This window comes from Callionymus lyra, chromosome 2 (assembly GCF_982586985.1).
Source record: "Callionymus lyra chromosome 2, fCalLyr1.hap1.1, whole genome shotgun sequence".
Classification (NCBI taxonomy): domain Eukaryota; kingdom Metazoa; phylum Chordata; class Actinopteri; order Syngnathiformes; family Callionymidae; genus Callionymus; species Callionymus lyra.
In genome coordinates, this window is record NC_141819.1 from 39,460,455 (window position 1) to 39,487,715 (window position 27,261).

Genomic DNA, 27,261 nt, shown 5'->3' on the forward strand with positions numbered 1-27,261 from the left:
GCCCAGGCTCTTCCTGCGGGTCCCCAAGGTGTGACCAGGTAAAAGACGTTGTCACGAAAAGAAAATGATGTATCTCGAGATTACATTTTTCCATGGAAGTCTAAAATGTTGTGCATGACGGTGTGTAGTATCGTGTGGGCAAATGTGTCACTGCAACACTATTGCGCATCTCGGAAGTTGGCAAGAATTGACATGTGAGACTCACAGACAGTGTTTGAAAAGGCGGGTGTGTGAAGATGAACGGGTGAGTTTCTCTCTTAAAGGAAGTGCGTGCTATTATTTGCCGGATAAACAAATGTGGATCATTTGGATTTTTTATACTTTCCTTGTCTAATATTACATGTGTTTTTTCATTTCAGCAATCAATCTAGAATCTGGTTTCTAGTTCACGAGCAGCTCAGCTGCTGCTTATCACAAGTCTGCAGATCCGGGCACTCCCCTCTGCACTGAAAGTGTCTGTTCGCCGAGAAGGAATCCCTGCACTCTCTCTGTGGAAAGGCGGAGCCACAGCAGGGGAATGGGATTACCCTTTTCAAGAGTGTGTGGGAAGATGTCCCTATATAGAGGTAATGGTTCACAGTGACAACAGAGTTTGAATGATGGAGAACAGGTCAGCAGAGCAGAAAGAAACTCTCGTCCAAATGCCAAAGGATAGTTGGAGAACCTCACCAGAGGCTGGAGGTCCACCAGCGAAGCGCTCCTTGGTTTGGGTGGCTGTTATGTTGACATTGATGGCATCGGTCATTCTTGCGTTGGCAGCAGGGCTGGTCTATCAGGTGCTGGACAACAGACACACACAGGTGAGGAGGTTTAGCAAATCAATGCAGCAGGTTTTGACGATCAATTCAGCTTCTAACCGCATATTTTTCTTTATGTCAGATTGAACCACCAGTGAGTGACAAAGTCAACATCACTTTAACGCTTCAAGGTAAGCATCAGTCAAACCGTTTCTATAGATAGAACATGAAGGTCTTTGGAATGACTGACTCGTTTCTTCCATCAGGTCTGAAGACAGACGAGAGTCACGAGATTGTCACCATGAACAGATCAGGAAAATACCTCGTCTACGGCTGGATCCACATGATGGGCAAAGAAGGCATGGAAATCAAACAAACTCTGAAAAGTGAAAACATGACCCTCATAACTGTAAAACCAACAAATAATGTGACATTTTTTAATGACAACGCCATGCTGGTCAACAACATCACCATCAGTATCCGATCGCTGTCGGAGATCAAGTCACTCACTGTGCATGTCCAAGAACTCTGACCGGACCCAGGTCAGTTTCTCACAGGCTTGGACGACAAATCCGCAATAATCATGTAAATATATTTCCTTGATCCTTCCTTGATGTTCTCTCTTCATACTTTATTTAATAATAAAAACATGTAAAACCACCTTCTTCTGTCCATTTCTCCTTTTTACAAAACAAAAAAAGGAAATAAACTGTGAATAGAGCAGCATAAATCAGCGTTTCTAAACCTTTTTGAGCCAAAGCATGTATTTTACATCGAAAATATCACCAAACAATACGTCAAAGTTTTCTGTCCGAGACCAAAGAAAATCTCCCCAAAATGAGAGATGTCTGCATGTCTATCTAGCAAACAAACCCTGTGAAAATATTCTGACAAAACACATCATTCCTCTATTTCAATTTCGATTTCACTCCATTTGACGCAACATGAGATTTATATTGAGTCACTACTACCATATGTTTGGAAGCTCATTCCAGCCAGGTAAAGAAAAGAAAATTGGTAATTTAGTAATAAAAAAGCTTGGGTTAACAAATAAAATTGTTGGCCAAAAAGACCCAATTTGTTATTGTTTTATACCCATCTTTTCTTCTTTTTTTAATCCAATTTTTTTTAACCTGGTGGGAATAAGCTTCCATAATGTCTCAAATCAGGTGAGATGTTGTAAAAGTCTTTCACTGTTGGACGAGAATACATCCCATCTCACATGTAGAGTCGGATAATGACTGTTTCTTCTGATGTTCCTGACAGTTCCTCAAGAAAGACTTATTGTAAATGTATTTTTAGCACTCGAGACAGTCAAGAAGGTTTGGAGGCAGGGCAAAGTGTTTCAAAGATATTTGGTTCTGAACCCAAGCCAAGTAAATCAAATGAGTTTTTTACATGAAGAAAACCACAACAACAGAGCAAGATACTCAATGATACAAAGATTTTCCATTCTCTTTCTTCCTTAGTGACTCTTAATTCATAATCACAGTCAATGTGAACTAACAACATCCTTTATTTTTGCATTAGCACTGACAAGTTTGTTTTTGCCTCTTATTTAATGAGTCCTCATCATCACCCTCAAGAAACTAAGAGTTGAGTAATCAGTTCCTTTTATTGTTACTGTATAGGCAAAATTGTAAGTCCATTTCAATGAAGCCCCTGGAACTCAGTGGTCTTTGTCTTCATACTCGCTTGAAAACATCCTTATACCTCTGTGTAATCTTTTTGAAAAATTAAATTATTCTATTTAAAAGGGGACACTGCAATTTCATAAAACACATGAATGCAATGGTCAAAAAAGCCAGAATTAGCCAAAAGGCTAGTTTTAATCTGTAGTCCTCTGGTGGCAATGATGTAAAAGGCAAAACAATTTCATTTAAAAAACACAATACATGTACAATATAATTAAATCCATATGCGAACACATGTCCCAGTTTGAAATACTTTACTTTCTCAAGATTTCACAGTAATAATAGTGCCGGTGGCACTGGTTAGGCAATAGTTGAAGTGCAAGTAATTTTTGCACATTAAGTTGGCATTTTATTACGAATTGCACAAAAGTTTACTAGATTTAACTAGATTTTTTTTTTTAATACAATTTGCCAATATGGGCTTTAAATGAAAGCTCTGAATCAATTCTTATTCCAAAATACTTTGCTGACAATTTGTATGTTTTATCCATTAACATGCATGTGGGGTCAGGTGATACTCTTTTAGTAAAATACATACCTACAGTTTTTGAAACATTTAGCATAAAAGAGTCAGATCTGCAGTTGTCAACTGATACAGATATTAAGTTACATTCGGGTCCAAAAACACCAGCCATACAACAGCACCCTCATCCAGAAAGAATTGTATTGTCTCAACAAAGAGGCATGTTGTCATTTCAGAAATGAAAGATGAAATTGAAAGATGAGAGCTGAACCTAGTTCTTTGTGTGATTTGTTAATCAAATACTGTAGTCTCAGTAATATTTGCGACGGTAAGGGACTGCGTTGAAGATAATGCAGGGTAATCCCTCTGACATTTTACTGTAAACTTCTATAAGATATTTCTGACACAGACTCAATGAAGTTCATCACTTGAGGTTCTGTCAACATATTTCCATTTAATTCAATTTGCATTCTTTTTTTTGGTTTGTTTTTTTGCATACCAACCAATAGTTTTTTTTAATATAATTCCTGGTGATTTTAGAATTCCTTTCTTGCACTTTTCATCACAGTAATGAAAAGTTTGGCTTTAGATTTTCTCAACATTTTCTCTACCCTATTTCTCAACTAAATAAATTGGTGTCTGTTGTGTCCTAATTTGATTGACATCTTCAAAGAGAGATCTCGTTCTTTCATATGTTTCAGAATAAAATTGTTTAACCAGGGAAGGCCATTCTTTCTAGATGTTAGTTTAATTATCTGTGTATAATAATTTATTGTATTTTGTAGCCATATTAGAACAATACATATCTATTTTTTTTTGCCAATGAGCAATTCGTCCCAGTTGGTTGAATCTTGCAAGTTTTGTTGTTCCTGTTCTGGTATCCTATAGAGTTCAATGGCGGCCAAGGGTTTGCGCTTTTTATTTTAATTTTCCATTATAAGATTGTGATCAGACATTCCTGTGAGCATATTGTATGACTTGAAGATTCTATTAGTAAAGGTTAAATCAATTCGGGTGCTGATGGAGTTTGTAATTCTTGTAGGGCCATGAATTACCTGAGTCATATCCATATCATCCATAACCTTTTTCAAATTTTTCCTAACTTTGTTTACTTCCCAATTCACATTTATGTAACTCAAAGCTCTCACTAGTACAAAAGAACAGCCATAAAATGTAAAAACCAATCAGACGTGCTTGTGTTAAATGTTTTACTTGCTTACGGTATCAACGATAAGAACGGACTTTTTTTTTTTCACCCTGAAAGTATTTAATGGTAGGTCTTATCTCTAGATGTTGCAGCCAGAGTGAAAGTCGGAAAGTGTTTACACACACTTCCGTGAGCTATTTTTAGACTCCACGTGGCCACGTGTAGCCCTTTCATTCAAAGAGTCAGAGTCAGCAGTTCACACGAGAGCGAGAGTCTCAGGTTCGTGAGCAAGACTTTACATGTACTGACAGGTTCATTATGGCTTGTGTTGTTATCAGGATTCAAAAAAAGATTCTACCGAGCACCTAAACAAACAAGAGAAACTATTTTAAATGTAAGACAAAATGACATGGGATATCAGGAGTGAGACCGGACGGATGACAAGACTTTGTAAATCAAGTAAGGACCTGACTGACCCTCGGCCAGGACTTTAATATGGTGGTCAATGGGAAAACATTTTTTTTAAATGCTTAACCCTTGTGTTACCCCATATTGATTCCACATATTTTCTTTTCTGTCCTTTGTTGTTAGTGCTTCCACCAATCCTCTTGTGTCTAGAATTGATCTCCATGTATTGTTGTATTTTTGATCCATGTGTGTATTTTTTGACCAACTCATGCCTTATTTTAGATTTCCTCCCTGATGTTCCACAATCTATCATGAATTTAGAAGCAAGTTAAGAATAGTACAACTTTGCTACTTTCCAGTTCCCATCTTTGATAAAGCCCTACCTACCAGCCGCGTAAAACTGTGGCTCCCTCTACTGTTATCTGTTTGTGTGCGCTGACGTCTGCAGCCAAAGGCTTCAGCTCTGTAGAGGAGAAAGAGAGCCAGCAGGGAGTGCTATTGACTTCATTTAGAGAGGGCCAGTTATGCCTGACTGACAGTGATGGCATTTATATTTCCACTGCTGCTTGTCTTGCATGTCTCACCTCATCTTCATCTGTCTCTTCTCTGTTGTCCTAAAAACAAAACAACCTTCAAACGGCAGGGGGCAGAAGAGATCACGATGTGAACCTCAGTAGTTTCATCACTTCGAGAACTTTAAGAATGATGTCCTTTCTTCTGCGGGGAGGCAGCAGTCAGTTTAAAGAGCCCTGGATCTTTTAGGAGAATCCTGTGGGGTTCAGGCTGGAGATATAGACCCTTGGGTCTGCCCTAAGGTCTCTTGACATACCAGAATCACCTGCTGATGGATGCACCCTGGAGCAGTGGTTCTACTTTAAGTCTCTCCTGAATGACTGAACCTCTGACCCTCAGCTCACCTCATGGCTAATGACACTACCCCGATCTGTCTGTCAAGCTTACCTTCCAATCCTTCCCTCACTCGCGAGCAAGACCCAATGATATCTAACTACTTAATGGAATATCTCTTCTGTAATGTGAAAAGGACATTCCTCCCCTTTGACCTATGCTTTATGTCTCACTTAGAGGTTCTTGTTTGTGTGTAGGGTGTGGGTTATAAGGCACTTTTTCTTACACACAGTTCCAGTCAGTTCTACTTGGCTCGAGGCGGCTCAACTCTTTTATGTGTTTCCACTGGCCCTGGTACCTACTTGTTGGGTACCTTTCTTGAGGATCTACCTGACCTGATCAACCCTTCAGATACGCCCACCATCAGGTCACAATTATCCAAACTTGCACGATAAAACAAGCTGCTGTAAGACAAGGATGTTCAAGTGTGTCATGTAGAGCTGGTAGATGCAGAGATGCTCAAGAACTCATCTTACACTCTAGCCCTGTGAGGACACAATTTTCTGTGTTTTCTAACAACATTTTAAACAAAACTTGCACAACTTGATGGGGTAAAAGAAAAGGGGGCAAAAGAGGACAGAAGAACCCTATTACTTTTTGAATATGTCGAATTTTTTAGAACATTTAAACCATATTTATTGAATTTTGGAGGAAAGTGGCGCAAAAGAAGCCAATGAGAATTCTAATACGTCTCATTTTTAATAATTAGGATTTCGGCGCTTGGTTGGGGGGCCCATTGCAAATACATAATCAATGAGTCCAATTTAAATTAATTTCATACCATATTTAATACTTTTATATAATGTTTCCATAATATCAACTCCTTTAAACCTCTGATTACTCTACCCTCCTCTTTCTTCAGAGTTATTTGGGTTATTTGTCTTCTTCATTTATATTTCATAGCATCCTTTGTGATCACTATGTTTTCCAATTATTCTTTCTCTGATTTCTTTAGACCTGTATATGTTTTTATGAAATCCAGGGAGGTCGTTCATCTTGACCTAGAGACAACACAATGGATACCGCAAACACATTTGCTTTAAGGCCTTCTGGTTACCTTGACCCAGAGATAACACAAGGGATAATAAAGCAAACCTACACATCTAACTTACCTGGACAACACCCAGTAATCCAGTTATATTAATGTAAAATCTGATGATAATAGAATATTAAAAGACATATATGTGTATCTTTGAGGATGGAAAATACATTTTGTTTCTGGTTTCAACTCCCTACACCTACACACTTTGTGTTTATAACTATTCATATTGTTTTTAAATCATCGCTTCAAGAAACAAAACTATTTTTCTTCACCTACACAAGGGCTCAGATTTTATAAATCATCATCAGCGTAGAAGGAAATGTTCACACAATGTCACATGGTGTGGTTGACTGTTCTGTGGGTCATTATTGTGCGTAAGCAGAGCTGAGGAGGAGTGTCTATGTTCCATCAAGGCAGCAGTTGATGTCACTCGCACATGCATGTGAGGACCTCTGCTCTGCTCGCACAGGAAGGAAGTTCATCTGCAGCAAAGACACGTCCACTGAACTTTATTTCGGAAGACTCTGCGGTGAACAAAGACCTACCAGCTGTGTTGCTTAAGATGAGATCATGTTTTCTGAGCTACAAAAAATCTGCAAATGGAAGTTTCTAAACGATAAAGGAAAAATATATCTTAAGCTGTCATTTTAAATACAACCGCAACTAAATCTTTGAAAAAAAGCTTCCAAGAACACACAGACCACAAATGTGACTTCCTGTGGTCATGACCGAGAATCCTCTTGATGGCACAAAATAAATAACAAGACTCCATTATAATGAACTTTTATTTGAATTAGAGGGACATTTTTAGTCAGTTTACACTTTAATAAATATGTCAAATGCTACAACACAATCATCAGTGTAGTGTTCAAGGAGTCTCTGACCTCTGAATCTGGTACAAACCAAAAAAGTTGGCATCTTGTGAATGTCTAACGTCACGAGGGTGTGAAACCGTCACAAAGACTTTGTCTTCTTTCCTCAGTTGCACGGCGGAGGCCAGATAGCTCTCTTTGGTCCATGAAAGCTTCGCCTCGGAAGGGCAGAAGCCGACTTTGTGGGCCTCCATCAGCGTGAGGGGAGACGGCAGTGCTGCTCTGCTCACCATCACGGAATGGATGAAGGTGTAAGTGGAGCACTGCTGGACTGTCAGCTCCACTCTGGAGTAAACGTGGTACAGTCCGGCCTCGTGCACCTGCAGAACTCCCTCTTTATCCTGATACGTTACACCTGCGGTCGTGAAGGCTCGCCCGACGCGTGGATCCCAGCGGAGTGTGTTGGGAAACACATTAGTCTCTATCCGACCTGAGAGGCAGATAAGGTGAGATGTCAGACCTAGAAGATCCTCTTGAGTGGAAGAGTGGTTGATACCTATGACATGTGCCGCAGCCCTGATCCGTCTCTTCTCTGTGTCGCTGTCTGGACCTGAAACAAGCACCACATCCCAGTTACAGCAATGCCTAGAACAAAACGATTTTCATGGAGGACCACATTTGATGAAGTAGAAAACAAGCCGGGGGCCAAATGTGAACATGATGCCAAGATTTGTGTGATTTAGGTTTTTTTTTTTTTCTTTTAACTTAATTTTAACTCCAAGGCATGTTGTTAAATCTAAATAGTAATAATTATTTTAGAGTTTTTAGAGGTTTAGCTGTTTGTAAACATGTATTTTTGTATAATGATAAGCTTAAATCATTAATTTATCTTTTGTTCATATTTTGCATCCTTGGTTGCATAGGAGCCCCTCAGACACATCTTAATCCACTCAAGGGCCATTAATGGCTCTCAGACTGTACTTTGCCTTATAACTACATGTTTGCTCTTTCCTCGCTCCACTGAGAATTTGTCCAGATCTGAAACATGCAACAGATTATTGTCACATCCATCCTGCAAACAGAGTCCATCACTCTTTGGACTCACCAGTCTGTTTTTCCGCCACACTGAAATCCTTTCCAGGTTTCACCTTATTGAAGACAAAAATAAAATCATCATCGGAACACGTTTCTGTAGATCACATGTGACAGAGAGAACATCCTGTCTTTAAACCACTAGGCCTCTACAAGTCCTTCACATCTTACTCACTCAAATTATGAACTCTTTATTTGAAGTGAAAATCTCTTTATGAAGGAAAAACAAGATCTTCTCAAAATCTGCTTGAATGAAACAATCAGTTGTCACTGGTGACAGTTGCTGAGAGGAGATCACTGGACAAACTACTGTCCATCATGGATGATGACAGTCGTCCTCTGAACACTGTCATCAGTGAGCAGAGAAGCAGATGAAGTGCACAAATACTTCTTCTCAGATGCAACACTAATAGACTCAAAGACTCATTCATTCCTCGGATTATAAGGTAACGTTAGGTAGAACTTTATTAGATTGTATAATTCTGAGTTCGGGGGCAGGGCTTTCTGTTCTATGTTAATCTTTGTATCCTTTTCTTTGTTATTTTTCTTTGATCTATGTTCTTTATCTTTAGACTTAGATTGTATCATCTTGTTCTTTCTCTTTTTTCTTGTTCTTATCTTTATTTTCATGAATAATTGCTGTATTGCTGTGGCTAATTGGAAAAAAAATCAATAAAGTTCTATCTAACCTAGCCTTTCCACTTTTTCATTAAAATATTTTTCAGGTTCCTGGAATTCATAGATGGGTAGATGGATGGATACATCCGGCTCCTGCCCTCAAACTCAGAGTTATAAAGTCTAATAGTGATTCCTCATGAAGGACATTTCTAACAGGGATTCTAACATGTAACCATAACTGTGTTGATTTGATGCGTGTCTCACCTGAGTCAGCTGTGACACCTCCTTCTGCAACTTAAAGATCTTGTAGGTACCAAATCCTATGGTTGCAAACGTGAGCAGAAACAGAAGGAGCACCACCAACACCAGACCTGAGCTCACTCCCATGAAGCTTCTCCTCCTCTTCCTCCTCATCACCTGCTGGGCAGGTGGGAAAGACCATCGACCGTCATACGGGTACTGGTTCTGGGGCTGACGACCTCCGCCTGCATCCACCACAAACATCCGCGGGTGAGGGTAGTCCTGACTTGGGTTGATCATACCGGTTCTTCTGCATGTGCCTCAGCATTAAGGAGGTGTGAAGTGTCAGTCAAAAGTTAACTCGGTCTTATCAGACTTGAGGAGGGGGCGGAGCCAAGAAGCGCTGATGAGGAAAACCTCATGTTTCCCACAGAAGTAGAACTTTATTGATCCCTCAGGAGGACACTCGCACAAAGCAGCATTAAATCATGAGCTTAAATAGCGTTTAGCTCTGTTTATGCAGTACAATAACACACTTTTTTCTCCGAAACCGGCAACGATGAACACCACACGACACTCAGTGGCCAAATACTGTAACTGCATGAATATCAGCAGTTGCTCGCTGCAGGTTTGCATCCTCGCATCAGCTCCATCACATTCTAGTTACATATTGGGCCAAAAATGAATAATGACCGGAAATGCAGGAAAAACTTGTATTTAGATAGACATACTGTATTTTTAAGCAATTAATGATAGAATTCAATAATTCGTATATTAAAAGATTAAACAAGTTTTATTAATAATTCCTTTTTTTTATTAAATGTTTTCAAAATGAATGCATTTTGTACACATAGAGTTTGATATTCCACTTCAAATAATTCAAAAATAAATGTTCTATATTAAATATTTTTCAATTTGTGACCTTTTAAATTCAGTTTAAAAATGTTATTATAACCAGACAATACCAAACGAGTACCGAGCTACCAGATCAAACTTTCACCGATCAATCATGCAACGCATAGATGATCATGTGATAACGTAGAAGCACTGGCGCGTCAATTCATCATGGCGGTTTTCAAAGTAACAGTATTTCATCAAAGCTATATAAATAATAACATTTGATGTGCTTATCTTAATTCCGTTACCATTTGTTATAGTACCAAGCTGGAGTTCCTTGCTCATACAACCAAATACCTAATGGAGAAATAGCAGAATATCTTCTCACTGGCCACAAATGGCCTGTGCGGCACAGGTTTGAGACCCAAGCTATGGGTGAACCTCTATGTGGAAACAAAATGTAGCAAATAAAATAAAATATATGCTCTTGACGAGAGCGGCTGTACGCTAATGTAAGGACACCTGTGGCGTGTAGAAGTATCACTAGTAACCGTCTAGGACCACAGGTGTAGAGAGGTAGATGGACTGGTACACACTAAGCTGTGCATTCTAAGTTAAATCTTTTTTCTCCACCACAGATCAGTGCATTGTCTGCATAACTGCTGATGCCGCCCTGATCGGCATGTCCATCTCCAGACTCCATAAACCCTGTGTTTGTCCTTTATTTTTCTGTATTTCCATGAGGTTTGTGCAGGAAAGAAACACTTTTTAACATTCAACACTACTATATAATCACAAGAACATTTCTGATGATCATGATTTCAAGCAGAGCGAGATGACAGGTAACAGTTTCACTTTGATTCTTGTGGAAACCATTTGCTGCCGCATGACAACGAAGTGGTTATGAATGGTTTTGAAACAGTAATTAGCAGAATGAGTGTCATGCAACAATATAAAGGTGTCATCACAGAAGTTTTATTGTATGTAAAATTCCATCGAAATAAAGAAGATATTTTACATTCTTGTACTTAATTATTTTGTTTGTTTGAGCACAGTCGAAAAATCTTTCATTTGAAGTTAATTAACTCACATTTAAAATATATCTCCCGGACTGCCTACTTCTACCTTCGTAACATTTGAAAAATCCGGCATTTCCTTCCCTTGGATGCATTTTTGAAGAAACTCATCCATGCTTTTGTTACCTCCGAGCTATTGTAACTCTCTTCTGTCAGGATGTTGTCAAAAGTCTCCCAGAACTCCTCAGTTCATTCAGAACTCTGCAGCTCGTGTCCTGACTAAGACTAATAGGCACAAACAGATTTCTCCTGTGCTGTCTTCTTTACAAACGCTTCCTGTAGAATTTAGATACAATTTAAAATCCTTTTTTACCTTTAAAGCTTTACATGGCCTAGCACCAACATACATTAAAGTTGTAATCCAAACTTATCAACCTTCTAGGATGTTACCATCCTTTGATCTATAAGTTACACTACAAATCTCTAGATGTAGATATGCAGCCAGGGCCTTCAGTTTTTACCTCTAACACAATAATTGTTCTTCCTCAAGGAAATCTGTTGCTCGTGCATGTCATTGTTCACCAGGCTCCCCCTCCTCTGTGATAGTGCAAAAAGAAAATCCATAGTTTCATTTCTACTTAAATGCATGTATGAGCCCAACTTTTTTGTTTCCGACCCTGTGTCAAATTTAAAAGGGCAATCACATCATCCAAAACCAGAGCGCTTGCAGATATCGGGCTGGTTTCCCAGAAATGTGATGAAACCGTCATCTGCACAACACGGCAGCTAGAATGAGTCTCGGGGTCTAACCAGTTCCTGAGAACAATCTTAAAGCCAGAAGATGATGAGTCAGCAATACTGTGTCTAAGCAAGGTTTCAAAAGCATGTTTGTGGTCAGGACCGCTTCTTCTGAAATAGTGCACACCCACGTCGGTGGCGCACGAGTCTCTTCTTACACTGGTTTAGTGGAAAAATTGATCAAGACCCACTTGTTTAGTTAAAATCAATACATTTGGGATAATCCTGTTGATGTTCGTAACAATATTTAGCACAATCTATGTTGTGTTTACAACTCTAGCAATACGAGTTTCTGATTCTGATGTGTTGCAGCTCATTAAATACATATTTATTCAACATCCCCAAATTGAGGGACTTCTGCAAGTCCAACATACGAAATAGATGAAATGAAAATACGAAAACAGGACAAACAAGAAGGTTCCAAGTAATTGACCTTGGCAGAGTGCAGCCCCGGGGCCAGACAGGGCCCTTTGACTGTATATTGCCCCCCTAAAAATGTATTACTGCACAAGTGATCATGTAGAAAGGTATTTTAGGAGCTTTTTTTGTTTTTGATCTTTTTTTAATTTGCCCTTGAGAATAGAATATACAGAAGTAATTGGGGAGAAAAGGTGTGCTTTAACCATCGGTTTCATAATCTAATATTGAAACACAGTATGATTCAAATATATATTTTAAAATTATATATAAAATATAATTATAATATTAATATAAAGGACTACTCTAATGATTAACACAATGCTAATGTTAAGAACAACACAGCAAATAATCCATTATAATAATTTAATATTAATTTTAACATTTATAATTTACAATATTTATAATATTATATTTAATATTAAACATTTGTTTGGACAGAAGTCCATTGTGACCCTTGCGTCATGTGCCTGCAGGTGTTGGTGACCCCCTTTAACTTAAATTAACCTTCTTTTGTTCCCTTTGTGCAACTTTGACCCAAGCCTACTGAATAAACTTAATCTATTCAAATTAAAATCACCAATTTTCTGTCATCTTATTGATTTTTACTAATCCAAAATTCAAACATGTTAATGCAATTCTTACATATTGAGTTGAACTACATTAAAAAAAACATTATTCACATATAATACATGATAAAAATAATTTCATTCATTCAGTCATCAGACTCCTCAGAGGAGGAGTAACATTCTAGTCCCAGGATATTACATGTCTTCTCGACCATCCTCTCTGCTGGTGTAAGAAGGATATTACACTCTTTCATGTTATTTTCTCCTTCAGTGAGTCCAGTTTCCACCGTCCTGGCAACATTGTCTTCTCTGTGTTCAGTACTTTCACAAGTCTGTCCTGACGAAGAGTTACTGAGGTTTGGCAAAGACAACTGCAGGACCCTGGTCAGTTTCTGAGACTCAGACAGGCTCTGCTCGTCCGATGGACCTCTGAACGCTGCAGTGGCAAAAGCAAGTCGTGCCCGGTCAAAGCAGAGAGGCTGGTCCTGGTCTTCCAAATCACTCTTTGGTGGATCCAAGCTGGTATGAGAGGGACAGTGAACTTCCTCCTTGTTCCTGGTAGTTCCCTGTCCAGTCAGGTCTGGTTCAAACTCTGACTTCAAATGGTTGCTTATAAATCCACTTGGTGTCTCATCAACTTTATGGATCTTGCCTATGGACAAAACAGAACATCCCTTAAATAATCAATCCTCAGTATTTATGTAATCAAAAAAGACACTTACCGAAGCTTTGAGAATCCTGCACATCAGCTCTTCTTTTACGATAAGCACGGGGGGTCCACGGGTGGTCTTTGCAGGCTGGGTCCAGCTGATGCAGCTTTCGTATAAAGCGCTTATACTCTTTTTCTAAATCTTCGATCTGCAGCTGGAACTCTGCGATCTTTCTCTCCGGGTAATGAGCAAGCTGGGATTGCTAAAAATAAAATAAGAAAAACCTTTATTGGATTGAACAACATTGTCCTAGGACTACAAAAACTAAAAGCAAATGCATCACGCCCTGCCGCGCATATTCACCACCGCGGCGAACCGCATGGAGGTCGAGCTCCCCCCCGTGCCTCCACTCGCGCCACCACCGTTTACATGCGGAGTGAAGGTCGGGCGGAACGAAGCGCGCAGGCCTGCTGTTCCGGGGGTTATTTGTCCTAAGCTGGACGAAATCTGGGGCTACGCGCGGCGAGGGTCTGCCTCTCCCATGGCTTCAGGGCCTCCCGTAGGATCCTACGGACCCTATTGCCGTGTGGACGGGGTGGACTGGCGGCGCGGTGTCCCGGAGCCCTCGGATACGGTACGTGCCGCCCTCGACCCGGGGGCTCGACTGTGGCCAGGCCGCCCTGTAGCTCTGCCTAGAGCTGAAGACAGGTTGACGGCAATGTTGTTCAACCGATCCTACAAGGGGGGGACGCAGGTGGTCTCCCTCGCGAACAACATGGCTCTCCTGTGCGGTGCGCTCGACAGGCTCACCGTGGACCGAGACGACCTTGGACCTTCGGAGTTGGAGGAAGTCAAGGACTCGGTGGCTGCGCTCCTCCGGATGTCGCAGGCGTACGCGATCCTGGGAGGAGGTCTTCGCGACGCTGGACAGCTGGGCCACCGGCACCTGTGGCTAGACCTGGCCACAGCGCTGCCGGAGAGAGACCGGAGGCTCCTCCTGGACGGACCAATTATGGAGGACTCGCTGTTCGGTCCGGAGCTCCGGAACGTCGTGGCCCGGCAGGAGGCAGCGCAGCAGGAGTCGGCGCAGCTCCGCCATCACCTGCATGGGCGTGAGGACGAGGCGCGACGGGGGTCCGGCGCTCGGAGACGGAGAGCCCGTTCGTCGGCCCCATCAGCTGGTGCGGGGGGGAAGCGTCACCAGAGCCAGCCGCCCCAGCAGCACCAGCAGCAACGGCAACAGCCGCGGCAGGCGACGAGCGAGTGTCGCCGGGTTCCGCAGCAGGAGCCGAGGAGCCAGCAGCGGAGCCAGCAGCCGCAGCGGAGCCAGCGGAGGAGGGACCCGCAGCGGCGAGGACGCAGGGGCGTCGAGGCTTCGTCTCGGGGGAGCCCTCCTCCCCCTTACTCTTTCAAAGGGCTTTATGTAAATAAAAACAAAAGAACGTATGACGTTTCTGTGGTTCGTTATGAGAGAGAGGTTGGTAGCGTGCATGTGTTTCCGCCTGTGAGTGTGACGTATTCACAGGCGTCATTAGAAACTTTCGCCGCTAATGCTAAGCTAACATGCTCCGCCGGTCATAGACGGCGTGATTTTCCTCTCATAACACAGTCCGAAGGAGGTTTTAAACCCCTTCGTCCGGGTCATACCGAGACTGCAATAACGGAGTCTGTCCACACGAATGAGGGGCAGACTCCAACCACATGTGTTTTGTTTACAGACGAGCAGAGGTCCGCGAGACCGGCTGAATCAGCTGTGTTTACTTCCGCGTCGACCAGCGCTCGTGCCCGACAGAGCGTGACAGCTGATGAGGTGAGTGGAACTTGTCCGGACATGTCTATGTTAACCGGAGGTTGTTCCTTCCCCCACAGCGCTGTCTACAAACACTGGCACCGTGGAGGACGTCACGTTTGGCGGCGGAGAAGCGCCATGGAACTGACGCAACCTGGTGTTTTTACGCGCGAGTTTTTTCGCCGTTCTGAGACCAGGCGAGGGCGAGGAACTTCCGTCCCGTCTGGTCGATCAACTGGAGAGGTGCGTGGCGGTCGGATCTCACGAGTGACGAACAGGTCGGGACCGCCAGCGGGGCTGGAGAATGTACGGGACCGGGTGAGTGATGCGGTGCCGACGCGCGCGCGCGACCTAACTCACTTCAGCTCCGGGTTAATTCTCCAGCGCTTTCCTCCACATCGCGGGTTTTGTCAGCTCCGGTGACACTAAGAAGTGCTCAGGGAGTTGGGAAGACTTCCGGGGGGGGAAGGAAACACGCACGACGCGCATCTGAGGTGTCTCACGCGCACTTGCGCGCTTCTCCCACAGAGCCGGCTTTTATGTATGAGAGTGGGGGTTCTAGTGAATCCAACTCGAGTACATGCTCTGTGGATTCAAGAGATAGAGACGCGGCTTGTGTGATGCCCTTTCGTCTACGGCCCGTCCATGGGGGGCGGGCCGGAGGACTACCCAAGGTTCGCCAGGGCTGCGGTTCTGACAGAACATTATTCGGCTTGGAGTCGCCTGGTTTTACTTCTAGGACCCACTTGGCTGGGGGGAGTAATCAGGCGGGGCTATGCGCTACAGTTTGCCCGTCAACCCCCGCGTTTTTCAGGGATTCTCTGGACGCGTATGGTGGAGCAGGAGAAACTATCCTGTCTGAGAAACGAGGTGTCTACTCTGCTGCAGAAGGAGGTCGTAGAACTGGTCCCTGCAGCCGAGATGATGTCAGGGTTTTACTCCCGGTACTTCCTCGTGGCGAAGAAGACCGGGGGTTGGAGGCCCATTCTGGACCTCAGCTATTTGAACAAGTTCATAGCTACCCGCCCGTTTCGCATGTTGACGGTCAAGAAACTGCTTTCAGGTGTATGTCCAGGAGATTGGATGACATCTATCGACCTGACCGACGCGTACTTTCACATACCGATAGTCAAGAGACATCGAAAGTACTTGCGTTTCGCCCTCGAGGGTCGGGTGTTTCAGTACACTCGACTTCCGTTCGGCTACTCTCTGGCACCCAGGACCTTCACCAAGTGTGTGGAAGCGGCAGTGGAGCCTTTGAGAGTGAGTGGGGTAAGGATCTTGACCTATCTGGACGACTGGTTGATCCTTGCCAGGTCAGAGGCAGAAAGTTACGCTCACACACAGAAGGTGTTGAGCCATATTGCCACCCTGGGGTTCACAGTGAACCTCAGCAAGAGCGCTCTGACTCCAGTTCAACAGTTAGTTTACCTGGGGGTACTGTTGAACTCGGAGGAAGGATACGCGCGCCTCCCGGACGTGCGTATCCAGCCCATTCTCCGACTGACAACACAGTTGCTGGAAGCTCGGTGTCACGTGACAACAGCAGGCACTGTTATGTCCCTCCTGGGGCTCATGGCGGCAGCCCACACGGTTGTTCGGCTGGGCTTGCTGCACATGAGGGAGCTTCAGAGATGGTTTGGTCGTCTCAAGCTAGACCTCAAGCGGGAAAGAGGTCGGAAAGTGCGCCTTCCCGCTCGGGTTTTGCAGGACATCCAGTTCTGGAACTCTCACGCCAACCTCAGGCGGAGAGTTCCATTGGGTTGCGTCCTTCGTTACACTCAAGTGTTCACAGACGCTTCCCTGACAGGTTGGGGAGGCACCTCGGGTCAGGCCTATGCCAGTGGGGTCTGGAGCAGTCCGGTGCTCAGACACATAAACTGGCTAGAGCTGAAGGCGATTCACAATGTCCTGCTTCACCTCTCTCCCCAACTGTCACAGTCCAACGTCCTAGTATTTTCAGACAGCTCCACCGCCGTGGCGTACGTAAATCGCCAAGGTGGAGTCAGATCCCCAGCCCTTCTGTGTGTGGCAAGGAAGATTTGGCTGTGGGCGGACTGTCACCTGCTTTCGCTCAGAGCCCAGCACGTCCCGGGCGAGCTGAATGCAGTAGCGGACAGACTGTCGAGGGGGGCCGTCCAGGACGAATGGGGTCTGTCCGAGGCAGTGGCAAGCGAGATCTGGTCTCGATTCGGTCACCCGGTTGCAGACCTCTTCGCCAGCAAGGAGAACTTCAAATGCCCTCTTTGGTTCTCCCTCAGGGCTTCGGACCGCCCCCCACTAGGCGTGGACGCTTTAGCCCATTCGAGGTGGCCGGTCGGTCTGCTGTTCGCCTTCCCTCCTCCGCGGCTCCTTCTCCCCCTGATTCGGAGGACGAGGCGGGGGGGGCTGAGGTTAATTCTAGTGGCACCAGACTCCCCGGGGGCGCTCTGGTTCCCAGAGCTGGTGCGCATGGCGGTCGGGGCCCCGTGGGCCATCCCTTGGGGCCCCGCTGCCCTGTGTCAGGCGGGGGGGACACTGACAGCGCCCCCGGTGCTGGGCCGGCCTCTCAAGGTGTGGCTCCTGCACGGGACGAGCTGATCGGGACCCTGGACCCGGACGTTCTCCACACGCTGGAGAACGCCCGGGCCCCTTCAACACGTAGGCTTTATGCCTCAAAGTGGGGGATATTCTCCCGCTGGTGTTCAGACAGGTCCTTGGACCCCAGCTCTTGTTTGGTCTCCGCTATCCTGTCTTTCCTGCAACATTTGCTGGATAACGGGCGGACTGTGGCGACACTGAGAGTGTTCGCATCAGCCATAGCGACGAGGCACGTCGGTTTTGAGGGTGCTTCGGTTCGCGCCCACCCTTTGGTGGCGCGTTTCCTGCGGGGTGCCTGCAGGCTTCGACCTCCTGCAAGGCCTTCCAGCCCTCAGTGGGATCTCCAGTTGGTACTGGACTCTCTCACAGGGCCGACCTTCGAGCCTCTTGACCAAGTCCCATTGGATATCTTGTCTTTCAAGGTATCGCTCCTTCTGGCACTAACAACCACGAAGAGAGCAAGTGAGCTTTGTGCCCTCTCCATTAGCCCTGAGTGTCTTTCCTTTGGCGTCGAGGAGTCTTCGGTGTCTTTGCGTCCTAACCCAGCGTTCCGCCCGAAGATTCTGAGTTCCTTGTTCCGGGCGACGACCTTCACGCTGCGGGCCTTTCACCCGCCGCCTCACTCGGACCCGGGTCAGGAGCGTCTCCACCTGTTGTGTCCAGTGAGGGCGTTGGCCTGTTACTTGCGGCGGGTGGCCGAGTTTAGGCGCTCTGATGCCCTTTTTGTCTGCCACGGTAGATGCCGGCGGGGAGAGGCGCTCTCCCCCCAGAGGTTCTCTCATTGGGTGAGATCGGCCATTATCCGTGCCTACCGAGCAGCGGGTGGATCCGCTCCTAGCGGTCTGAGGGCACATTCCACCCGTGGCGTGGCAGCCTCAGTGGCTCTTTTGCGGGGTGTGGCAGCAGAGGATATCTGCTCTGCTGCCTCTTGGGCGTCCACGTCTACCTTCGCTAAGGCCTATCTCCTCGACGTAACGGCGGGATCAGTAGCTCATACTGTCTTGAGCGCTGTTGTGCCCCCCTCAGGGCCCACGGCTCAAGTGGGATTGGGCCCTGGGCCGGCGGGGCCCTAGTGATGCTGCTCCAGGAGCGGCGTCCAGCTGGGGGTACATTTATCCCGTCAGGCTTCGCCTTTTGGGTAAACCCATAGCGAAGCCGTTGGAGGGCGGAGCACCAATGAAGCAGAACCCCTGAGTTATCTATTATAACCTCAGGTTCTGCGAGTTGGTGCGAAGCCCTCCAACCTCGTCGCCCAGCGGCCGCCCTTCTCGCTGAGTTTTCAGTTGGAGAAAGTGCGGCGGGTGCTGCCCGCCTTTATAGGAAGGTACTGCCCCCTGCTGGGTGGCGAGTTCATTAAGCTTTCTCAGAGACGAGGCGGTGCCTCGGGGTAAACCCATAGCGAAGCCGTTGGAGGGCTTCGCACCAACTCGCAGAACCTGAGGTTATAATAGATAACTCAGGGGTTTTTATGTTATTGTTTTCTTTCCATGTTTATTAATTTATCAGAAATTTAGATTTAGAGATCCTTTTAAATTGAAAGTTTAAGATGTGATAAATTAACACTTTCCAATTATTGACTGCCTCAGTATTCTTCCAGAGGATGCAGAAATTCAAAGAAAATCCTAATCAACACATAATATTGTAGCAATGTCACATATATGGCATTGTTGGATTTTAATGTTGGATGTATGATGCTATAAATAATGTATAATCAAGGAAATGTCTTCTAAGGAATATGGGCTAATATCCTACAACATAACATAACAATTCAATGTAGAATCTTAGTCATGAGGCATCAGCAAGTACAGTACAATTGCTGGCATGAAGGTGAAAACATTGGTCTTATAAATCGTACAAATCAACATAAGAAACGCCTTTTTTTCACAGAACACGTCATGACACCCAAATCTTACCATTGTAATTTTCTGAAACTTGGCAGGCCTGCAATTGCGGGTAAAACTCACTCAAGACTACTTACCAACTTAGGTCTTACTAGTGGTTTGTCTTTCAGTCGCCCCTCTGGTAAAACAAAGCAAACGAGAAGATATCAACAGTATACATGCATGTGTTTGCTAGGGTTAGCATGACCTCAGCTAAATGTTATAGCCTGAATTTGACAATAAGCGGATTTCAACCATCGGCTATAATAATAATGCCACCATCAGTTTAATACCTTCTCTTTCTCTCTGAAGCCACAGTCGGTTCAGTCGTCCTTGTTGTTTCTCTTCATTTCGGGCCATTTCGACCGATGCTACATAGCTACACGCTAGGTTCAAAACAATGTCACGTGATAAGGATTGCTCCGTAGTAATCCAAAAAGCCTCGCTGTAACGCATATATGAAGGTCGAAACCAATGGTGGTCGATTAATAGAATATCGACCTTGGTTCCATCTTTTATTCATTTAATGGAAATTGACAAGTCAATGACATATACAGTCATTTTTTATCCTTTTTACTCTTGACATGTGCGACCAGCGCGCTCTGTTGTTCAGATTTAAATCCAATGCTGCCCTCTGCTGGAAATTTAAAAATTGTCAATAATAATAACACCCTTTTTGAACAAACAAATATCGTTGTTTTTTTTATTTGAGGGTTGCAAAAAATAACCACCTGTAAAAATGTATATTATATTATAATATTGGACCCAGTAGAACCGTGTTTTTTATGCATTGACAGTCTTAAGTAGTGTATTAAAAAACGAACTGTTTTTGGATTAAGCAATAAACGTGAAATTTTATCATATATGAAATTAATAATTTACACTGCCGTTAGTTCGAAGAGTTCTGAGAACTGATAAATTGCATTCGTGGATTTAATTTTTGCTATCGAGACAATATAGGCATCCGTTAAATATGTGGGTATATGCTCTAAGATAATTATTCGATTTTAAATGTAATTGTGATCATATATATATATATATATATATATATATATATATATATATATATATATATATATATCATTTTATTTTGTGTCTCTGTATTATATTACATTATATTACATATATTACATATTATAACTATTTTATGACTCATCCATGTTAAAGGAAAAAAGTAGAACGACAAACATATAATGTTGAATTAAAAAGCAATTTCTTATCAAGACTGCACACCGAAGTGAAAGTGGATTTTTCATGGATGAGATCATTCTCTGAACGACCCCCACCGAGGTCGATTTTTGTTGGCAGTAATATATTCGTTCACAGCAGCTGCCTTGTTAACTCATCAGACAACTTCTGATTCGTTCCCAAGAAGACTTGTTTGGATTTACCGTATCGAGGAGAGATTACTTGTATCCAGTCACTTCCCGTAAACCACGCCCCCTTCGCTGTGACGTCTATCTTCCGAGGGCTCCCTCTCCTTATATGGACATGAAGGGTCCCGTTTTCCGGAAAACGTCATCACGCCTCAGCCCTATATGGCTTCCGTATTATAATATTCTTCATAGGATCTAAATCGTGAGGTGACTCGGTGGCAAATAATTATATATAAATAAATGAATAAAAACATGGCCAGGAGAGCATAAACGAGTTCTCTTATCTTGATAATTGTTCAAACCGTTTGATAGTTTTCTATATTAATAAATGCTGCATTTAGTCAATGAAGTTCTATCCATCTATTTCCTTTTTTCTGGCAGTTTATGTTGTTTTTGTTTGTATTTTTCAGTATGTAAATCTATTCCTATTGTGGCGGTACAATGGTTGAAATAATTGTTACCTTATAGTTTTCTCTAACGTTCATGTATCCAGTTGCTTTTACTTATTTCAGCTCTTAGAAAAGCGCTCTATAAATACTGAATACATATTAACTCACTTACTTAATTTTTACATTTATTATTTAATTCATTATTTTCTCTTTGTTGCTATAAGTTCTCCCCTCCTTCTGTGTTTGTTAAATGGCTGTACATGGTCCCACCCTTGTTAAGTTAGATATTATTTATGGATTTTATTGATTTTAAATCCATTCTTTAAAACAGTTGTTTAATCAAATCACGGCTCTTCATTGATCTCTATGTGAATGTATGAAGGCTCACATGGTTGTCTATAGGGATGTATGTCTTAGATATAATAAAAACCCATGTTGGAAAAGCCAATTGATGCTTGTGTTACTTTGTCCACTTTAACTTTTAGATTTTCTTTTTAATTTATTGATAATTAAATCATGTTTACAAACATACCATTGTGAAGGTCGTAGATTTATACTGTATAAATTTGTATTTCCACACAGTTTCACATGATTTGTTGTATACAACCGAACAGGAAGTTAAGCAGTACTATTGCATGGTGTTGCACCAGCAACACAAAACTAATCTCTTCAAGTGCCAAATCTTTTTTCTCCTCTTGTTAACTGTGTATGGATGACAAATGTATGTTTACTGTATGTAACCATACGATGTGAAATATGTGTCACTTCATGGTCTCCACGTTGAGAATGCAGCAGGAGGCACACTTGGATCAATAGATGGCATTAATGGAATTTAAGTCAAGGTGCTCTTGCGACATGTTTCGACATGTTTTATTGTTGAGCTCCTGTCATGGCACACCCGTTTTTTTTTCTGTCACACTCACTCAAGCACACAGAGACATTGTTGATTCATTTCATATGGTTTATTCCTTAAATATCGATAGGATTCTGAAGTGCTCAGAAAACAAACTTAAAAAAAAGTTATTACAAACAGTAAACATAAGTACTCCAAGTTGATCCTATATACATATTACAATGAGTGAAACCCCATCAAGCAAATTTACAATAAAAAGTAAATCCTGAAGCTTTTTCTAATTTCCTTACAATTAAGAAACAAAAAGTATGTTCTCGGAAGCAACTTCTTCAGCCATTCAAAAATTGGCCAACACCTTTGACCTCTATGGCTTACATTTAAAAAGTCTCAATTGCAGGTTCCAAAAGTTCTGTTAATACTGAATTTATTTCCCCTTTGACTGCCATGATCAAGTTCATGCGAAGCTGGGAGTAAATAAAGAAAAGTTCAGTCTCGACCAGTCCTGTAAAAAAATAAAAAGAACAGCATGGAGGCAGAAACTTCAACAAAAGTGTCCTGCTGTGCGACATGGCCCGTTTGCCCGCCACTGTCCTGAGCCGCTCTCACCCTGACACGCCACTGGGGAGCGCACCGCCACTCAAGTGCTTTACGGATCCCTGTCGGTGTCCCGCCACGACATCCAAAAAACCCCATCGGGGTCTCAGGAAGCGTCCGGATAACTCAACTAGTCTTTTCTCATCCCGGGTCAGCTCAGAAGGTCTGGAGCTGCTGCGTGAGCATGAGCTGACACCCGGAGTTGACGTGGTTCATCACCTTCTGCTTCAGCTGCGCCACCTGCTCCCGCAGCAGGTTGGCGGTGGACGACAGCTCAGAGTTCTGCGACTTGAGGTTCTTGACTTTGTCCTCCAGCCGCGAGATTCTCTCCAGCTTCCTTTTCCGGCACTTGGAGGCGGCGATCCGGTTCCTCATGCGCTTCCTCTCGGCTTTGATGCGCTCCTGGCTCTCCATGTTGATGGGCGACAGAGGCGGGGTCTCACCCGGCATCTCGGGCACCGTCTGCGGCTCCTCTTTAAGAGCGCTGAGGCGAGAGAGCTGCTGCCCGTAGATGGGCAGCTGAGGCGGGGCGGCGGAGAAGGACATGGCCGGGGCGGAGGTGGTGTAGCTCGGCACCGACACGGTGCTGATGGCCGGGTTGAACGTGTTCAGCTCCTCGTACACCGGCGAGTCGGAGGCCCCGGTGCTGTACCCGTTGGTACCCGCCACGGATGACACCGGCGGCAGGACCGTGTTGACGGTCTGGGGCGCCGAGGTGACGCTCGTGATCGCCGGCATGTGCTGGTGGTGGAGCTCGGCGAGCGCCCGGACGAAGCCCTCCGCGAACCCCTCCTGCTCGTCGGTGACATTCTTGGGGCAGATGAACTGGGTCGGGGTGGGCGTGGTGGTGATGAGTCCGTTGCTGGACTGGATGATGAGCCGCTCCAGCTCCGGGGAGGCCAGCTTCAGCAGTCCCACGTCGGGCGACGTGAGGATGTCTTTGGCCCGCAGGTGAGGTTTCAGGGACCCCGCCGGGTCCGCCAGGTTCAGGGTCATGTTGTGTTTCAGAACTTTGGAGTTGCCGTATCCGAAGCCGGCGCCCTCTTGCTGGGAGAACGCGTTCAGCGAGTCGTCATAAAAAGTAGTTTCCATCTTGGAATACATAGAAGAAAACAACAAAGTCCTTTTGGGAAACTTTTTCAGTTTTCCCTTCTTCCCGCGGGTCAGCTGCGAGAACACTTGACACGGTCCTGACTTCAGTGACGCCTCCGGACACAGAGCGGGTTCTTGAGGACCTTCTTTCTCCCGGTCAGCTAGAGTTCAGCTCCACGAGTCGCAGAGAAATCCAAACGTAGATGTCAAGTCAGGAGAAGCTGGTCCTTCTCGCTCCTTCTTCCAACTGTAAATACGCTCCAGCGTGGAGGAGCCAAACCTTATCTTCAGCAAGCGCTCCAAAAAAAGCGATGATGTCACGAAGCGGCGCTCTGATTGGCTGGGGGGGCGTGTCCACAGCTGGAGTCCAGCCCACCGAATTAGGCGCGTTACCTTGACGACCACACAGAAGGTTCTCAAACCCGCGATGCATTGTGGGATTAGGTAATGCTGTGGAGGAGAGCGTGGGCGCAATGCATGATGGGATGACGTATTGTTTTTGAATCTCCTCGACTGTCAGCGGCGCGTTTTACTAGTAATTTCAGCAAAAATGTCTTGATGTAATAGACAGAGGATAAATTGAAGGCAGTTCACAAAAAACACATTATACCAAGACATACAGTACACAGTACGCATATGAAAAATAATAACCCAAACAATATTATATAAAAATAATTTAAAATTAAGTAGTAATGATAAAATAATAAGAATAAAACTCACAAAAGATAAAGATATCAACAGCAATAAACAGTAGTACATATACACAAGTACAGAAGTTGGAGGAGGTAGATTTAAACAATATTATAAATTATACATATTAAGCAGAAAGGAGTGGTAAATATCTCCTTCTTATGTTTAACCATGGACTCTACAAATTGTACAATTGTACAATTTTTTTTTTTTAGATCTGTCAGCACCTTAGGCATATGCTAATTACTTACTTACTATTTAGACCTAATTGTATTTATTGTTTAAACTAATCTTATTTAATTTTGGTAGTGAAGGAGATATACTTTTCACTACCTTTTTTTTTAATCCAAATGATCATTATTATTATTATTATTGTTTACTCATTTGGGGCATTTGTTTCTTGGTGCAAGATCAGTTTCTCAGCTCAAGACACAGCTTTATTTCAGTGCACATAAACCCACAATTTTAAAAGCATTGTTCTGTGACCACAAATTGTTTAAAAAAAAGAAAAGGTCAACCGTCTGCCCTCGTCATAAAAAAAAAGCAAGTCCATCTTCTATTATCCATGTCAGAGTGTGTAATTAGTGTAGTGCAGTCCATTGTCCTCTGGCCCTTTGTTAGAAATCACTGCTTGTTTAATAGCAGGAGGTTAACTGGTGTGACTTACGTGTTTCTCTCTACTTGTGCACACTCCCACTGTCTGGGTCACCCTGTGCCCCGCCAGCTTTACTGCACACCATCTAAAGCACACCACATCCAAAAAATCCTCCTCATAGTGGGGCGAGTAAATCAGACCCTTGGCGCTGGCGGACTCAGAGAGGCACCTAAAGAGGATGAACCGGGGACATAAAATACTTCCATTGTCTGACTTTTATCTGCTGGCTAATGTTGCCTTGATGCACTCTTATATATATGTCAGATGGCAGTAATCAATAGTTGTCAGACATAATCTAACCCTACTGGTTAACTGGACTGGTGAGTTCCCGAAAAAAAAACCTTTTGTTTTATGCTTTTAGAAACCAAACAGAGAACAATGTAACAGCACAAACACTCACCTTTATATTGTTTTTCAAACACACACTTAATGGCCATAGTTAGTAAAAATTATTTTGAATGTGTATTTTGAATATCTCTAAATATGACTTTATAGGAGTTGTTGATTGGGTTCCACCTTCAGGGGAATTAAATTGCTAATTCAATTGATATTTATTTGAATGTGGAAAATTAAAATAGAGTCATTTTAAGACACAGTTTAAATAACACTGTATAGTGTAAGATAAAAGAAAACAGGTCCCAGCCAATCACAATGAGCAACAGTGACAGAGAAAAACTTTGTTTTTACAAGTAGAAACCTCAAGCAGAACCAGACTCAGCCTCCTGCAGTTTCAATCTTTTGATTTTAAAAAGAGCAGGTTTTAACGGTAAGATGTCAAGTTCAAGTTCAAGTTCAAGTTCTTTTATTTGTCAAATATACATGTATCAAGAAATTCTGCATAAATTAAATTGTGGTCCTCTCAGTCCCACGATAAAAATAAAATAAATAATCAACAAAATATAACAAAATAAGTAATTAACAAAACTTAAATAATCAAATAATAAACGAACAAAAAACAAAGTTAATGCACCAGTAGTGCAAGCGGAGGTGAGATTGATGCCATTAAAACCCATTAAAAAGTCCAATCTGTGAGCGATTAGATTAGTCACAAGGTTTGTGTTGGATGCTGAATTGGGCAATATTCCTCTGGCTTGTCAAAGCCTAATATACATACAAAATACAACAATATATACTCATTATTTTAATTAAGAATTCAATAAAAACAATAATTATGAAAACAAAGTGGCTCATCATCATAATAATAATAATAATAATAATAATAATAATAATAATAATAATAATAATAATAATAATAATAATAATAATTATTATAATAATAATAATTATAATAATAATTTTATCTATACACAACGTTGCAGACAAAGGGTGTCACAGTCAGTGACAGACAGTCATTTAAAAATGACATAGTGTATTGAAAACAGCACAATAGTGAAACAATATTGAACAAGGTACTTTTCATTTACATAAGCATAGAAAAATAAAAGAAAGTTAAAATCCATTGATGAATCCAGTTAGTTGAAAGGTGACGACACTATAAAAGTGAGTTTTTCAATAGATTTAAAAGTAGGCACAGACTGAGTGCCAGTCTTATCTCCTCATTATGACATTCTAACTAAACAATTAAAATACTTGAAATGTGAAAATCTATAATGGTGGTGTTTTCAGTGTCCTCTTCCCAACACCAGTTGTATGGTTGAGTCTAATTTCTACTCAGTTCATCAAATCTAGAAACTAATGCACAATTTCTGCAATTAAAATGATAATATTTATCATAATTTATAATCACACCTGTAACATATTTAGAAAAAGTTGGGATAATGTCACAAGAAAGTCTGTTGATAAATTATGGTTTAACCATGTTTTGATGTTTATTGCAATTGTGCGTTTTTATATTTTCATTTGTTTCAAAGGTAATTTCATTCATAATTCTCTGCCCACATTCTTCCATCCAGGTGT

The 27,261-nt window shown here is 43.0% G+C and overlaps 3 protein-coding genes across 3 annotated transcripts; 1 reads left to right on the forward strand and 2 right to left on the reverse strand.

Moving 5' to 3' along the window:
- Window positions 1-491: 491 nt before the first annotated feature.
- On the forward strand, window positions 492-1,378 carry LOC148086963 (uncharacterized). Its single transcript, XM_087783070.1, has 3 exons — window positions 492-800; window positions 880-928; window positions 1,004-1,378. Exons 1-3 carry the CDS (start codon window positions 597-599, stop codon window positions 1,267-1,269), a joined length of 519 nt encoding a protein of 172 aa, XP_087639196.1. The 5' UTR covers window positions 492-596; the 3' UTR covers window positions 1,270-1,378.
- A 5,835-nt stretch (window positions 1,379-7,213) lies between these two features.
- Window positions 7,214-20,188, reverse strand: LOC148086964 (uncharacterized). The gene is made up of 8 exons (XM_087783026.1): window positions 19,989-20,188; window positions 19,794-19,834; window positions 13,519-13,708; window positions 12,956-13,448; window positions 9,184-9,481; window positions 8,315-8,357; window positions 7,766-7,819; window positions 7,214-7,699 (listed from the first exon to the last, which is right to left on the reverse strand). The coding sequence occupies exons 1-8, from the start codon at window positions 20,149-20,151 to the stop codon at window positions 7,266-7,268; spliced, it is 1,716 nt and encodes a 571-aa protein (XP_087639152.1). The 5' UTR covers window positions 20,152-20,188; the 3' UTR covers window positions 7,214-7,265.
- A 2,219-nt stretch (window positions 20,189-22,407) lies between these two features.
- jun (Jun proto-oncogene, AP-1 transcription factor subunit) lies at window positions 22,408-24,239 on the reverse strand. Its single transcript, XM_087785143.1, has one exon. It carries the CDS (start codon window positions 24,009-24,011, stop codon window positions 23,064-23,066), a length of 948 nt encoding a protein of 315 aa, XP_087641269.1. The 5' UTR covers window positions 24,012-24,239; the 3' UTR covers window positions 22,408-23,063.
- Window positions 24,240-27,261: the final 3,022 nt, after the last annotated feature.